Here is a 13,480-nt window from a genome sequence, read left to right on the forward strand (position 1 = left end):
ATAAAAATTTTCATTCTACATGACAGAACCAAAGTCCAAAAGCCACACACAGTGAGAGAGGACACCCTTTCATGCTGTTAAATCACAACAATAGAATCAAAATATAAAAGTACTTAATTATTAGGAAATATTTGCACAYGAGGTACAGCTAGACTGGCTGGGCCCAGAAGGCACAGCAACTGGGAACTGCAGCTTGGGCTGCTGTCTTGGAATTTCCTAATGTCCTTCCTATTGCGTGTCCACACGCCTCACGGCCTGCCTTCCTCTGCATCTCAGAAGTCTTAGCCTCAGTTTCCCACACACTGCCCACAGCCCCTTAAGCAAAGTCAGACAGTTGTACCTGGAAATAAATTTTCAAAGTGCTTGATAGTAATTTGGTTTTCTGAAATGAAATGTTTCCCCTCTTAAGCAGTCTCTGCTTGAAGCAACTTCTCACTTGTTTGCTAGATGTTTGTAAGCGTTAGATGAGTAGTGTGTATAATCATTCATAAAATATTACAAATGTATTCYTCACAGCTGAGGCTTAGTCTCAAGAGAATTGTGTTCACTGCTTAACCAAAATTTGTTTCATTGATGAATAAAGGGATGTGCAGTTCAAGGCCTGTTCCTGTTGTAATTTCTTGAAAACTGAGTGAGCCCTGTCTTTGCTGGCAGCTGTGTGGTATGATAAACAGTCTATCAGACTATCSATTTTCTCCTGAATAGGAAGGATAATCATTGATGGCATTGATATTGCAAAGCTTCCATTACAGACATTGAGATCCAGGCTGTCAATCATTCTCCAAGATCCTATATTATTCAGTGGCACAATCCGGTAAGCAGCAAGCACCAGCAATAAAAGTTTGTTCATGTCTGCACTATCCCACATAATGACTTGTATGGAACTGGTGATAGCAAAATTTCAATCGTAATCTTCTTTATTGTGTGCAGAGGATCACTGCCTTCTGTCTGTGCTTTTTACCCATCCCTGCCAGAGTGCCCCTCACCAGTGCCTGAGCAGCGCTCCAGCAGGAGATGATTCAATGCCTAGGAAGCAGGAAAATCACTATTTTTTTCAGGACCAGATCATCAGCTTAGCCCACTGGTCAAACACCACTAACCACCTAGCAGTTCTTGAAACCTTCATTCTTATATGTTTGTCGCTTAGACATCTGCTTCTGTCTGCCTTAAAAAGTGACAGAGAAAAAGCACAGACTGAAAAATTTGTACAAAAAGGGGAGGGAATAGAACAGTATGAAAAGGGCTAGAGGAGATATAGGGTATTTTAGCATGGAGCCTCTATCCTCTGTTACTTTTCCAGCCTTTGACCCATTCCATCATCTGTGAGATCAAAAACTTTTTCTTTCTTCTCCTTTTTTCCTCTTTCTTCTCCTTTGAGAAAATAAGGCAGTGGAAAAAAAAGCTTCATAGTTTAGAACAAGTAGTCCCTCCCTACGTCTGTGGCATTTACCTTAAAAAAAAGAACTGTACAATCCTTAGTATGGAGTTATATGACCTGCAGTTACAGTTTGTACATAAACATCTTCAGAGTTTATTTGAAAATGAGTTACAGGCTTCTGCAGTTTGCTGATTCGAGACTAATACAGGTCTGAAGATTGTATCTCCTCTGCTTTCCTGAATAGAGCATAGTTCATTCATGTCAGAGGGCAAGGTGACTGACTACCTTTGCTTTATTATTTTACATACTCAAGACTGTTTAGGCCACTACTGGTCATTCAAAGACATACAGTAGCAGTAAAAAGTAAACAGAAGTCTCACCACTGACTTTTATTTCTGATTATCATTCTGTATAGTAAGCAATGTGATGTAAGATTAACATTTGATGCTACCTTTTTGGGGGCCCTTGCAAGCTAAAATAATATTCAGCTTTTGATTAATACAAAATTTGTATTAATTAAAATACGAATTAATTAATGAATTAATGTATTAATTCATTCTGTTGTAGTGAATACTTTGCATTTCATAATTTAGGATGAAATTTGGTAATTTTATTTAGCATTTCTATAGCAATAAAGAATGAAGGGACATACTGGATTTAAAAGGAGAGATTTAGGCATTTGTTAAACTGAATGTTAATTTAAACTTACTGTCACAGCTTTTTTTCTTCAGTGCTTTTTGTAGTAAAACACCACCATTCTTGAGTTCATTCAGAACAAAAATATCTGCAGAACAGGAAGCTCTTCCCCCTTCTGCTTGACTGAAAGATACAAATTTTGGTATTAATCACTGTGGTATAAATGCTAATCAAGTCTGCAAAGTTGGCTGGCATGGTATCAGTGGGAAATCAGAATCGGGCCCAATATTTAGCATTTAGTTCCAGTTATTTCCAAGTTTGTTTCTAAGCACAGTAAAACTACAAGTATGTTGCAGAAGTTGGTAKTGACTGATATTTTTAAATTGATATAACTATAGGTTTAACTTGGATCCTGAAAAGAAGTGCACTGACAGCATGCTGTGGGAAGCATTGGAAATAGCACAGCTCAAACATGTGGTGAAAGCACTACCTGGGGGGCTAGGTAATAACACTTTTCTTCTTGAGAAAACTGCTTCCATTGTTCACATAATTTCTGTTTCATTCTATTTTACGATTTATTTTAAAAAGTAACTGCTGATGAGGAAAAAGTTTCTTAGGTGGCAGTAGATGGCAAAAAAGCAAGTGCTTGCCRTCAGGTAAAAGTGTTGGAGCCATCTAACTGTTACCAACTGTATCTGTGGGGTAGAATCCTGTTTCTATTAAAGTCAGCAGTAAAATCACTGTTTTATTTCAGTATGTCTTTGATACCCAGTATTGTGGTTCATAGGTCTAGTCAATTCAAATAAGGTGTAGACAAGTCAGTATCTAGAATATGTTCTTTTTCATTCTTGAGTATAGTACTCAAGTCCAGGAAGATTTCAGAAGRGCAAAATAAAGCTTAAAGGTATGAATCATTTGGCTGTACAAAAAAAAMCCCTTACAAATATTAGTTAAAATGCAAGTTAATAAAACYTTACGGTAAAAAGTGAAGGATGCCATTTTGACAGGGCATGCAATATTCTAGGCTAAATGTGTCCCAGAGAAACTCACTCTTGGGAATATGCAACATCCTTAGTTACTCTGACATCTAATAGGTATAAGGAATACACGAGGCAGAGCGGGTTATGTTGAATAATGGAAATAAAACATGCAGAATTGATGGCACCAGCAGCTTCAGACCTAGGAAAGGTTACCTAAACCTTATGCTGAAAGTGAGACATTACATTCYCAACATGTGCTGTATTCTGTTCTGTCTCTCATACACACTTGCACTTACACACCATAAATACTGTTTTGCTATATCATTTCTAGATGCTCTAGTCACGGAAGGTGGTGAAAACTTTAGCCAAGGCCAAAGACAGCTGTTCTGCTTAGCAAGGGCATTTGTGCGGAAGACTAGCATCTTCATCATGGATGAAGCCACAGCGTCTATTGACATGGCAACGGTGTGTTTACAGAGTTACAGTGTGTTTCCAATTTCTTCTTTTTTTTTTTTTTTGAGAGGAAGACAACTGCTAACACAGTTACAAATTGACACATGCAACACACGGATGACAATTCTATCTACTTTGTAATGTTCAAACAGCGTTTCTACTACAGTTGTGTTTGCAAGTCTAGGCAGTTGTGAGTCACGGTTAACTAGTCTGAAGAGCTTTTAAACCTTTTTATTAGTGGTTTAATAGTTACTCAAGCACCGTTTGCATTGAGAAAATGAAGCATGTTATTTTTATTGGGAGGTTGATGTCCTAAAGTAAACAATGCTTTGGAAGGTCAGCTGTGATGGTCAGTGAAGGATAAATTGGCAACCAGACAATTTTCCCCAGCATGGTGGAAAGGACAAGTCAGGAAAGCAGAAGACTTGAAAGTAGGGTCCAGGAAATAAATAAAACATAGAAAAGACATAATAGATCATTGCATTAATTTCTTGAATTTGACAGATGGATTAAACCACAAAATATTAATGCACTAGCTGGATTTTAGCCAAATAGAACAGCACATTCTTAATTTTTTTTTCTCCTCAGTTATGTTGTTATAGTAAGTGTTTGAGTCTTCTTCGTAATTACAGTATTCTGTTAGTAAAGAATATAACCGAAGGGGGGTTATTATAACAATTACAATTTTTAGTGCTATAAAATGTTGCTGATGAATGTCAGTAAGCTGCATATTATCCTGTACACAGCCCTGATCAAAATGAATTTTGAATTTTGATACATTAAGCATACAGTTCATCCCTTGGGTTGTGTCTGAAGACCAAATGATCACAAATGCAGCTATCTGGGCTAATGACATTTATAGGCAGAATTTGGTACTSAGCAGTGTTTTCTAAATAGCCATGGTTGAGCACTTGTTGAGTGAGAACTATGCATGTTAACACTGTCTTAAGTATCTTCACTACTATTAAATATGCCAGGTACAGCACACCCCCTTGCTTATCCCTGACAGCRCTTTGTGTTGGATGCCCCAAATGCGCTGGGACGTTTCAGGGCTTCTAGCAGGGTGAAGATGCGCAGCAGAGGTGCCATCGTGCTGGCGGCCTGGCAGCACAGTGGATTCTCCTTTCACTTCCTTTGCTGTACACCTGAGGTCAGGGTACCTGGGCCTTGGGAGCTGGAGCACTGCTCTCGAGCGCAGAAAGCACAATGGCACTGAAGCCCAGGCACAAAGCCAGGGAATGGGGGTGGCAGAAGCAAGCACTGCTGTCTAACTGGAGACCCAACTCTGAATTAGTTCTGACATGGAGTTAGTTTTTCATTTCTGTTACAAAGGATTACTAAAAGCATGTAATAATCTGTGGTTATTTAAGCTTTCCTGCTATCTGTATGTCTATCATGTAATTTCTGTTGTTTGAAAAGCAGCAAATGTTTCTCTTTACACAGGAGAACATACTCCAGAAGGTAGTCATGACTGCGTTTGCTGATCGTACTGTGGTAACAATAGCAGTAAGTGCAATCTCTGCTACCATTTTAATGCAAACAAGAATCAGAAATGCTACATTTGTTTATTTCTGTCAGTATTAACAAATTTGGCCATTAATTTTCGTTAATGCAGTATTTATTTGTTGCTTGATGTTAATCTAATCAACTATAAGGGATATGATTTCAGGGTGTGGTCTATTTTCTGTTGCTTGTTCTAGGCAAACTTCAAATATGATATGACTTTGACTACTGTAAAGGCTAAGAATGAGTTTTCTCAAGCCATAATAATCTTCAGTTATAGAAGACTAAAATTATGTAATAGTTCTGCCACTGGATAGAGCAATTTTGTTTAAGAGTTTAAAGAAATAAATGAGCATTTTACTAGCTTTTAAGAATAAATATTCTATTGCTGTTAACAGTGACTGAATTTAAGTTTGCATATTCTTGAAGTGATTATACAGTGATCTCAAGTATCCAAAAATAAATTTTTTTATTAAAGAGACTATCTGACCTAAATCAAAGTAATTGGCTTGACAGATACATCAGAATCAGTAAGTATCTTTCAGTCCTCTATTTTCTAGAAGTATTTCAGGAAGAGAAATAAAATTATAATGTTTCTTAAAATTTATAAATAACATTTAAATCAAGAAATCTATATTCAGGACTCTTGCAGCAAAATTTTCTTTTCACTTTACAAATACGTAAGAGAAATCCTGACTTACCTAGTGGTATTTTGTGTTCAATCAATTGTCAATACACAATACACAAAAAGCACAGGATTAATAAGCATACAATTTCCCAATTTCTTTGTGTGAAAACTCTAAGTTGTGCTGCTTTTGCATTTATGTTTCTTTTTCAGTTTGTTTGGGGATGGGCTGAGGAATTTCTGTATATTAGCCTTCCACTCTCTTAGTCAGTTTTAACTGCACAGTTCATACAAACATTTTGACTTGGTCTGGGGTTGCTTTAACTTTCAAATATAAATGCAATCTACAGGAGGTATGTTTGTAATTGAATATTCTCTGTTAGAAACATCATAAGATTCCTTTTTTATAGAAGCAGCCATATTTATATTCTTAATCTGTGTTTATGAAGGATAGGAAGAATATAGTATTGGATCTATGTTACTTGACCAGGACAGTAGCACCAACTTTGTTACACAGAAAGAGATCAGGAGGACAAGGGCAGCAAGTACAACCAGAACATGAGATTTCATTTCCCCACAGTCCCCTCTCCCTCTTTTGGACTAGATAAATGTCACATAAGGACTGAAGCAGAAATGAGATTTGTATATGTCACCAGAGATTATTTTATGGAACAGCAGACAGGAAGCCATAGAAGGAAATATAACAGTTCTTTTGGTACTGAGGGTGCCCAGGATCTGATTAGGAACCTTATGGGTAAAGAGCAACTATGTAACAGAGATCTCCGTGTTCTTAGTTTAGCTATTCCTGCAGGAATAATTCAGCCCCCAAAAATCCAGCACAGCTGCATTCAACTTTAAAAGGTAGACTCTGTGAAAATGCTTGTTAAAAACAATGCCCTCCCCCCCCAAAAAAAAAAAATCTAAAAGAGGAAACTACTAAAAGAATTGAATCTGACAAGGAACATGAAAATTACTGAAGGACTTTATTCAAAAATCCCAGAGCCAATGCATGCCACTAATTATTAGGAAAGACTTGAGTAAGGATAAAAAGAAACTGGCATGGCTAAACAAATAAAAGAGACTATTAGAAACAAGAAGACATTCTTGTAAAAGCTGTACTCATATCCAAATGAAGAAAATGGAAATAATTATAAGTTCTGGCATGTTAAATGTGAAAACACAATAAGGCAGGCCAAAGAAAGAGTATGAGGGCAGCTTCCAGATGGAATCAAAACTAATAATGAACCCTGCAAATGCACTGGGGCAAGAAGCCTGTCAGAGAGTCTATAGAGCCATTTGATGATCAGTATATAAAAAGGACATTTGCCAAAAGATGCAGATGCAAAATATTTATGAAAGCTCAAGTGGAAACATGGACAAGGTCTCAGAAGAGAGATCCATTGAAGTTTATAGAACATGCCACACTCAAGTAATCCCTGGAGCTGGAAGTAGTTGAGGGTTGGAAGAGCGAGTGCCTGAGAGCAGTGCTATGCTTAGGTGACCTGTTCTCACTCTTCCCCAGCTACCTCCTCAAGGCTGCTCTTAGAGGCAGGGTACTGAGCTAGGGACACACTTAGTCTGAACGCATACAACCATTTGTATATTTGTGCAATTATTTTTTAGGAAGAGGGTTAATGGGAGATCCTCAAAAATACTCAGATACTTAAATCTGATTTAGGTGCTTGAATATTTGCCTTTATTTATCTAGTATTTGCATAATAATTTAGGATGAGAAAAAGTAGTCTTTACCAAACTTGAACATGATAGAATCATAGAATCAGTAAGGTTGGAAGAGACCTCTGGAGATCATCTAGTCCAACCTCCCTGCTCAAGCAAGGTCACCTAGAGCATGTTAGACAGGGTTGCATCCAGGCGGGCTGTGAATATCTCCAGAGAAGAACATACATAAATAGGAAGTTCATTTCTGAAAGTCTATCTTATCCTATTATGTATTTGATAAATATATTGAATTGGCATATTTGTTTTTGTTTTTTTAGCACCGTGTGCACACAATTCTGAATGCAGATTTGGTCATTGTAATGAAGAGAGGGCTTATTTTGGAATATGACAAGCCTGAGGTTCTGCTAGAGCAAGAAGACAGYGTCTTTGCTTCTTTTGTACAAGCAGATAAGTAATAAAAACATATGAAGCATTTTAAAAGTACAGTTGTATTATTCATATTTTAAATGTAAATTACTTGTAAATAAATGTTGATTATTTCATAATAAAACTGAGGTTTTCTTTTTATAATAAAAGGAGCTATTTCTCCATCTGAAGGACTGATGAATTATCCATGTACTTTCTTCTTTGTATGCTTTTTTTTTTTTTTGGCTACCAAAGAGTCATAAAATATGGTTGGGGGAATATACATCAAATATAGCTAACATGGAATTTTTATGTAACTCTTAAGCCTCTCCTGTTACTTTATTACCATGTTCTTTTTTATGCATCATAGCCTTACTGTAGATAATGCTCAGTGTTGACTAAATGCAGAAGGAAAATTAAAATTATATACCAAAGGTTTTCTCAAAAGCTTCTACTTTTGATCATATGATACTGTAAATCTTTAATATCTAAATATAAAATATGTAAAGCGTTTTCCTTATGGTGTGATTTATTGCTACTGCTTGTGTCTCTTTGTAGCTCCTTCAATGCCTTTAAGAAACTAACTACAATCTGATTCATTTTCTCTTCCTTAGATTTCCTCACTTCAACTCATATTGAGTCACACTGCACTGATTCCAAAGGTGACTGAGTCAAAATCCCTCCCAAATACTGAAAAATCTAAGAGAAAACAAGTTTGTGATACAGTATCAGTATTTAGTGCACATGATTTCCAAAGTCCTGCAGACATACCGGTTCATCTCATTATCTCTCCAAATCTCATGAATAAACACTGTTAAGTCTTTCACTGTAGCTCAGAGCCATAAGAACTCAACTCATAGTCTCCTAATTTCACATATTTCACCCACTATCACATTGTTTCTTGTTTCACTCTGAGCTTTCCCAATAAATTATGTATACTTACATGTACAATATTTTGTTAAGGTAACTTGTAAACAGTCTAATTATCCTGATGTGGCTGGACAACTACTTACCCATGCCCTTTTTCAATTTATTGTGCCAATCATTCCAGGATTTATTAATTGCTAAGTGGTTAGAATGTCAATGATCCAACGGAAGGCTACAATGAATTTTTCACTGGTATTCTTTTAATAGCAACTTTAGTTTCATATCCATTTTTGTCCTCTTCCCTTTTTTGAAGAATTCATTGCATTTGGGAAAACTGCTTTCAGCTTTTCCTCTCTATTCAGCCTGCTCAATTAATTTGAAATCCATTTTTTAAAAACTTTATTTTCTAGAAACAGATCTCAGTGTTTTCATGGGCTACATGGTATTTTTAATGCATTAATTCTCTTCAAGCACTGCAGCAGGGAGAAGGGAAAAGTGAAGAACTGTTGTTGCAAATACTGCACTATGGAACTGATAACAGTATTTGAACAACAATATCTGCCTGCTATTACTTGTACAATACTTAAGAGCATTAAGCTGGAACCATAGATGATATGACCAATAGGAGAGTATAGCATGAGCAATAGTAGAGTGGGGAAGGTAGAATAGTTATGCAGATAAAATAATGAGCTCCATCACTGCCTTCTGCAGATGAGGGTATTAAAAAAAGAAAAAAAGAAAAAAAGAAAAAGAGCTGTTGGGAGGGATCCCTTCCTGCAGGCAATCATTTCTGCTAGGCAGCTTCAAAGAAAAAATAGCTGCAGAAGTAGAAGTATTGACGTGGTTTTACTCTGAGACAGCAGAAATCTATTAGGAGTAAAAGAAAAATGAGAGACAGGTAACTGTAACCTTTCAGGCGAGTAGAAGGGCAGCTGTACTCAGCCCCTGTGCTGAGCATACTGTACTGTGCACCACACAGCACTACATGTGCTGCCTTTGAGCTGCCCCAGACYGGCCTCAGGCAGGTATCTCATCCTGTAAAGGCTTAGGAAAATGCATCACTGTGCAGGACTTCTCAGACCTCATGCTGCAGGGAGAGCCCCTCAGAAGCTTTACAAACCATCTGAGGAAGATCCTAAATCCTAAGGACAAGAGGAAAAATATGGAAAAATGAGGTTTCATATGCTTTTAATAGTGGACCTGAGATTTGAGACTGTGATTTGGACACAAGCTTATCCAGAAAAGAATACAAGGAAGCCAAGGATACACTCTACCACTAATAGTGGAAGACTCTATTAATAATTGTGCCAAATACAACTGCCACAATTTTGCATTGTAATTGAAGTTTAGATTTCACAGAGCAGCATTTCCAATAGTGGTGTTTTGGTGGATAAATAAGTGTGAACATGGACACCTCTTACCTGCCACTCAGACTGAATATATTTCTTATTTCCTCAGCACATTTTATCTAATCTTGTTTGGGGCCAAATATGGGGCCAAATCCCAGGGAGCTTCTGCCTCCTGAGTCCAAATGACTGAAGTCTCAACAGCCATCAGAAGCAGTGTCCAAGAAAATTTTTCTGTGGTGAGAGCAGTAAAGACCTAGAGAATGGTGGAAGGCTCATTGCCATTATCTKAATCTTTAAACCTCTGTTGGTGCCAGACAGAAGTCACTACTGAATCAGGCTCACAAATATATTTAGTATGAAAATGAAGCATTACTAAGGAAAGCACTATACTAAAGTGGGCTCAAGAAAGCCCCAGAGCTGCTGCGTGAGATTGCCACAGGGGTCTGCCATGTCTAAACTTGCTCGCTTCTCCTCTGGGGTGGGGCTCAGCTGTGTCCCAAAGGTGTTGGTGGATAGGCTGCCCACTGAGATGCAACCAGGGCTTGTTCTGCCCTGCTGCCTTCTGTAGATGCTTCTGTTACACAAAAAGCTTTAGAACAAACACCTTGTCTTACTGTAGCCACTTCATCCTGTTCTAAGCATTTCTAAGGCAAGGCTGTTTCCTGGAAGGATAAGAAGGGCAGTGTGCCTGCTACATTAGCCCCTCTTCCTAGCTCCACTCACAACTTCCTCTACGACCTTAAATAACCAGCTCTGATCTCTTTTCTTCCGTCTACCTGCTTCATACATCAAAGTGTTTTGAGAGGCTTAATTTATGTCATGCTAGCACTTTATAGTCTTTGAAAGAAAGGAGTGTTTCTAAAGGCAAAGTACCACGCTGCCAGCTCAGTGTTAATTTAATAGCTATTCTTGCAACATTATCTTCCTGATACCTGCTAAAATTAAGAGAAGTCATGAAAAAAAATAAGAAAGAAGTTATGAAATATAAAATCTGTTTTGTGGTTAGAAAGACCAGGTTACCCCTCATGATTTAATACTAAAACCTTCAAGTGCCAGATTGTTCCTGTGAGCCCAATTTGTTCAGCAGCTCTTAACGCAAATATGTTGGCTCACACAGAAGATCTGTCACTTTTTTTCTTTTAAGTATCTGTCACTTGATCCATAGAGACTGGGCTGCTTTTTRTTTTAAATTTCAGCAGAAGCCACTTGCTTTGCTGTCCCATCTCTGCCAACAAGTGATCAGAGGTGAAGGAAAAGGAGGTAAGAGGCAAGTGACAGTCCCAATAAAGAACAGAAGTGGAAACAAGGAAACACCCTTCTACATCTCCAGTGTTCAGGATTCCTAAAGCCAGCATGGAGAGCTTGTTCATGTGAAAGTCCTTCCTGCAGTAGGCTCCACCAGTCTTCCTAGCACCAGACTACCAAACAATTTACCCAAATTTCCTTTCTATTCTATTCTCTTTAAAATGCTCCTGACAATTTTTTTTTTCTTTCTGTGTTCATGTAATTACTGCCCTCTGGAGGAAAAAGCACAGAATAAGATAATGGCTAGAAAAGGATTTAAAAAAATTAAAAAAAAAAAGAAAATAAAAGAAAAAAAGACACCAAAGCCCTGACTGCCTCTTCAATAGCTATTTCTGCCTCTGCAAAAAGAGTGTACAAGGTTGCCAAGAAGAACTGCAGGGTATCAGAGAACCTCTTTATGCTCATTTTAAAATGCCGGAAGCAACTATGAGCTCCCATGTGGAGAATCAGGCCTTTCACAAATAACTCTTCAAATTACTTCATCCATTTAAGTATTTTTTAAACAGTTAGAAATAAAAATATTAAAAATACAATATTTTTTCTAAATAATTGTGTATAAATCATGTACTCAGACAAAGAGCATTCATTACAGTGTACCCTTGTACTTTGTTCTGTATAGGTGATACAGCAAGCACACAAAATGTCTAGGAGAGAAAGGAGAAAGTGACAAAGGGAGAGGGAAGCACTTTTGGTTAAGTTCAGAGGCCTAGCRGCCAGATGCTGGAGAACCTCATTGTCATTTAGTTTTATTTATCAAAGCACCAAGGAAGGCAACCCAGAACAAGAGAAAGAGGTACAAGAGTRTACTGGAAACTGACTGCCCCAAAGGCAATGTCTATGTCCAAGGACATGCCACAATTTATATAYAAACAGTAGACATGAAATGCTAAAGGAACAGCTATCATTTAATTGCAAGACCTATAACGACTGTTCGGAGACATTATTCAGGAGTATTAATTCTACAGTCCATAGATGGGCCAGTCAGTAGCAGTAGACAGTGAAAGTTAATTTCAATCTCCCCTACTGGCTGGCTCCCAAGCATCAAGCTCCTTCATGGTATTATTACATTGCCCAGAAATCAGCTTGCACAGTATACCAGAGCACTCACAGAGCCACAGCTGATGGGAAATTCCACAGATATATGCAACTGGAAAAACATAATCTCAGAGCCACTGACACTTAAGAAAAATCTCTTTTTTAGAATATCCTAGGATGCTTTAGCAATTCACTGACTTGGTSTCCAAACTGAAATAGACACAAAGTACTTAGAGCGTTTAGTGTAAGCACAGGAAGGAGAATATTGTTTTTTGTGCTAAACAGGGGAAGAATCACTCCACTGTGTTTTCACATAATGCATCTTGTCACAAAGCTATAGCCTTACATCCGTGTACATACATGTATTTGTATACACATTGTACAGTCGCATACACATTGTAGTTCCCTGTCTCTTGTTGCCTTGGCTGGTGATTYTAATGTTTTCTTGGAAATTCATGTCAGTTGTGGGGTAACCACATGCAGCTAGATGACTCCTTTGCATCTTTTACTCTTATTTGGACAGTAGACATCTTCCTGCGTAGTCAGTGCCATCACAGTAGCTTGCATCAGTTCACTTGTTTCAGAAAAATTCTTCCATGTTGAAGGCTAAACAATCCTAGCAAATTTCATAAATGTGAGTGGAGAATGAGCCCTCAATTCCAGGGCTCAGCTTTAAGCATTAATTCCTCCTCGCTGGACTGGGGCTCTTTAAGCACATTTACTACCATTGCCTGCCCGAACCATTCACTAGAGGAAAGCTTTCTTCCTATTTACCTAAAAAACACGTGAATTTCAGGAATCCCTTAGCATTAAGGACCTTTTAAAAATCCCCAACAATATTTTGTTTCCAATTTCACACCATATTTTCCTGAATTGAAATCACACAAGCAAAGTCACTGCTCATAAGAGAAGCCAAATACTGGCAGAAAATCTACCCTTGAGAAAACATTTCCAGAAATCATTTCTCGGGAAGGGGGGAGCCCGCTTGCGAGCGCTCCCCGCTGCTCAGAAAGCACTGAGGTGAAAAGACAAAGCAACGCACCCGCAGCTCACACGGCAGGCATCCGGGACCGGCTCCGCCTTCACACCGGCGACACGCAGCACCGCGGCCCGACGGTTTTAACGGTTCGGCACCAACCGCTTCCCGCGACCGTTATCTCGTGACGCGCCCCCCCACCCGCCTCGAGCGCCCGGGGGGCCGCGCCCCGCGCTCGCGCCGCGGCCGTTGGCGCGGCCGTTGGCGGTACCGGCCCCTCACGGCGGC

At 38.5% G+C, this 13,480-nt stretch overlaps 1 protein-coding gene across 1 annotated transcript in view; it reads left to right on the forward strand.

Annotated features, from left to right (window-relative positions):
- The window catches only part of ABCC8 (ATP binding cassette subfamily C member 8), an 89,881-nt gene extending 81,787 nt beyond the window's left edge, over positions 1 to 8,094 (forward strand). The window contains exons 35-39 of the mRNA XM_085317082.1: positions 706 to 814; positions 2,413 to 2,516; positions 3,326 to 3,459; positions 4,891 to 4,953; positions 7,573 to 8,094. Of these exons, the coding sequence (XP_085173208.1) occupies positions 706 to 814; positions 2,413 to 2,516; positions 3,326 to 3,459; positions 4,891 to 4,953; positions 7,573 to 7,710 (548 nt within the window). The 3' untranslated portion in view covers positions 7,711 to 8,094. The remainder of the gene's footprint in view (positions 1 to 705; positions 815 to 2,412; positions 2,517 to 3,325; positions 3,460 to 4,890; positions 4,954 to 7,572) is intronic.
- The last annotated feature ends 5,386 nt before the right edge of the window (positions 8,095 to 13,480 follow it).

Source organism: Rhea americana, unplaced genomic scaffold, assembly GCF_003343005.1.
Source record: "Rhea americana isolate MKP2758 unplaced genomic scaffold, rheAme1 scaffold_49, whole genome shotgun sequence".
Taxonomy (NCBI): Eukaryota; Metazoa; Chordata; class Aves; order Rheiformes; family Rheidae; genus Rhea; species Rhea americana.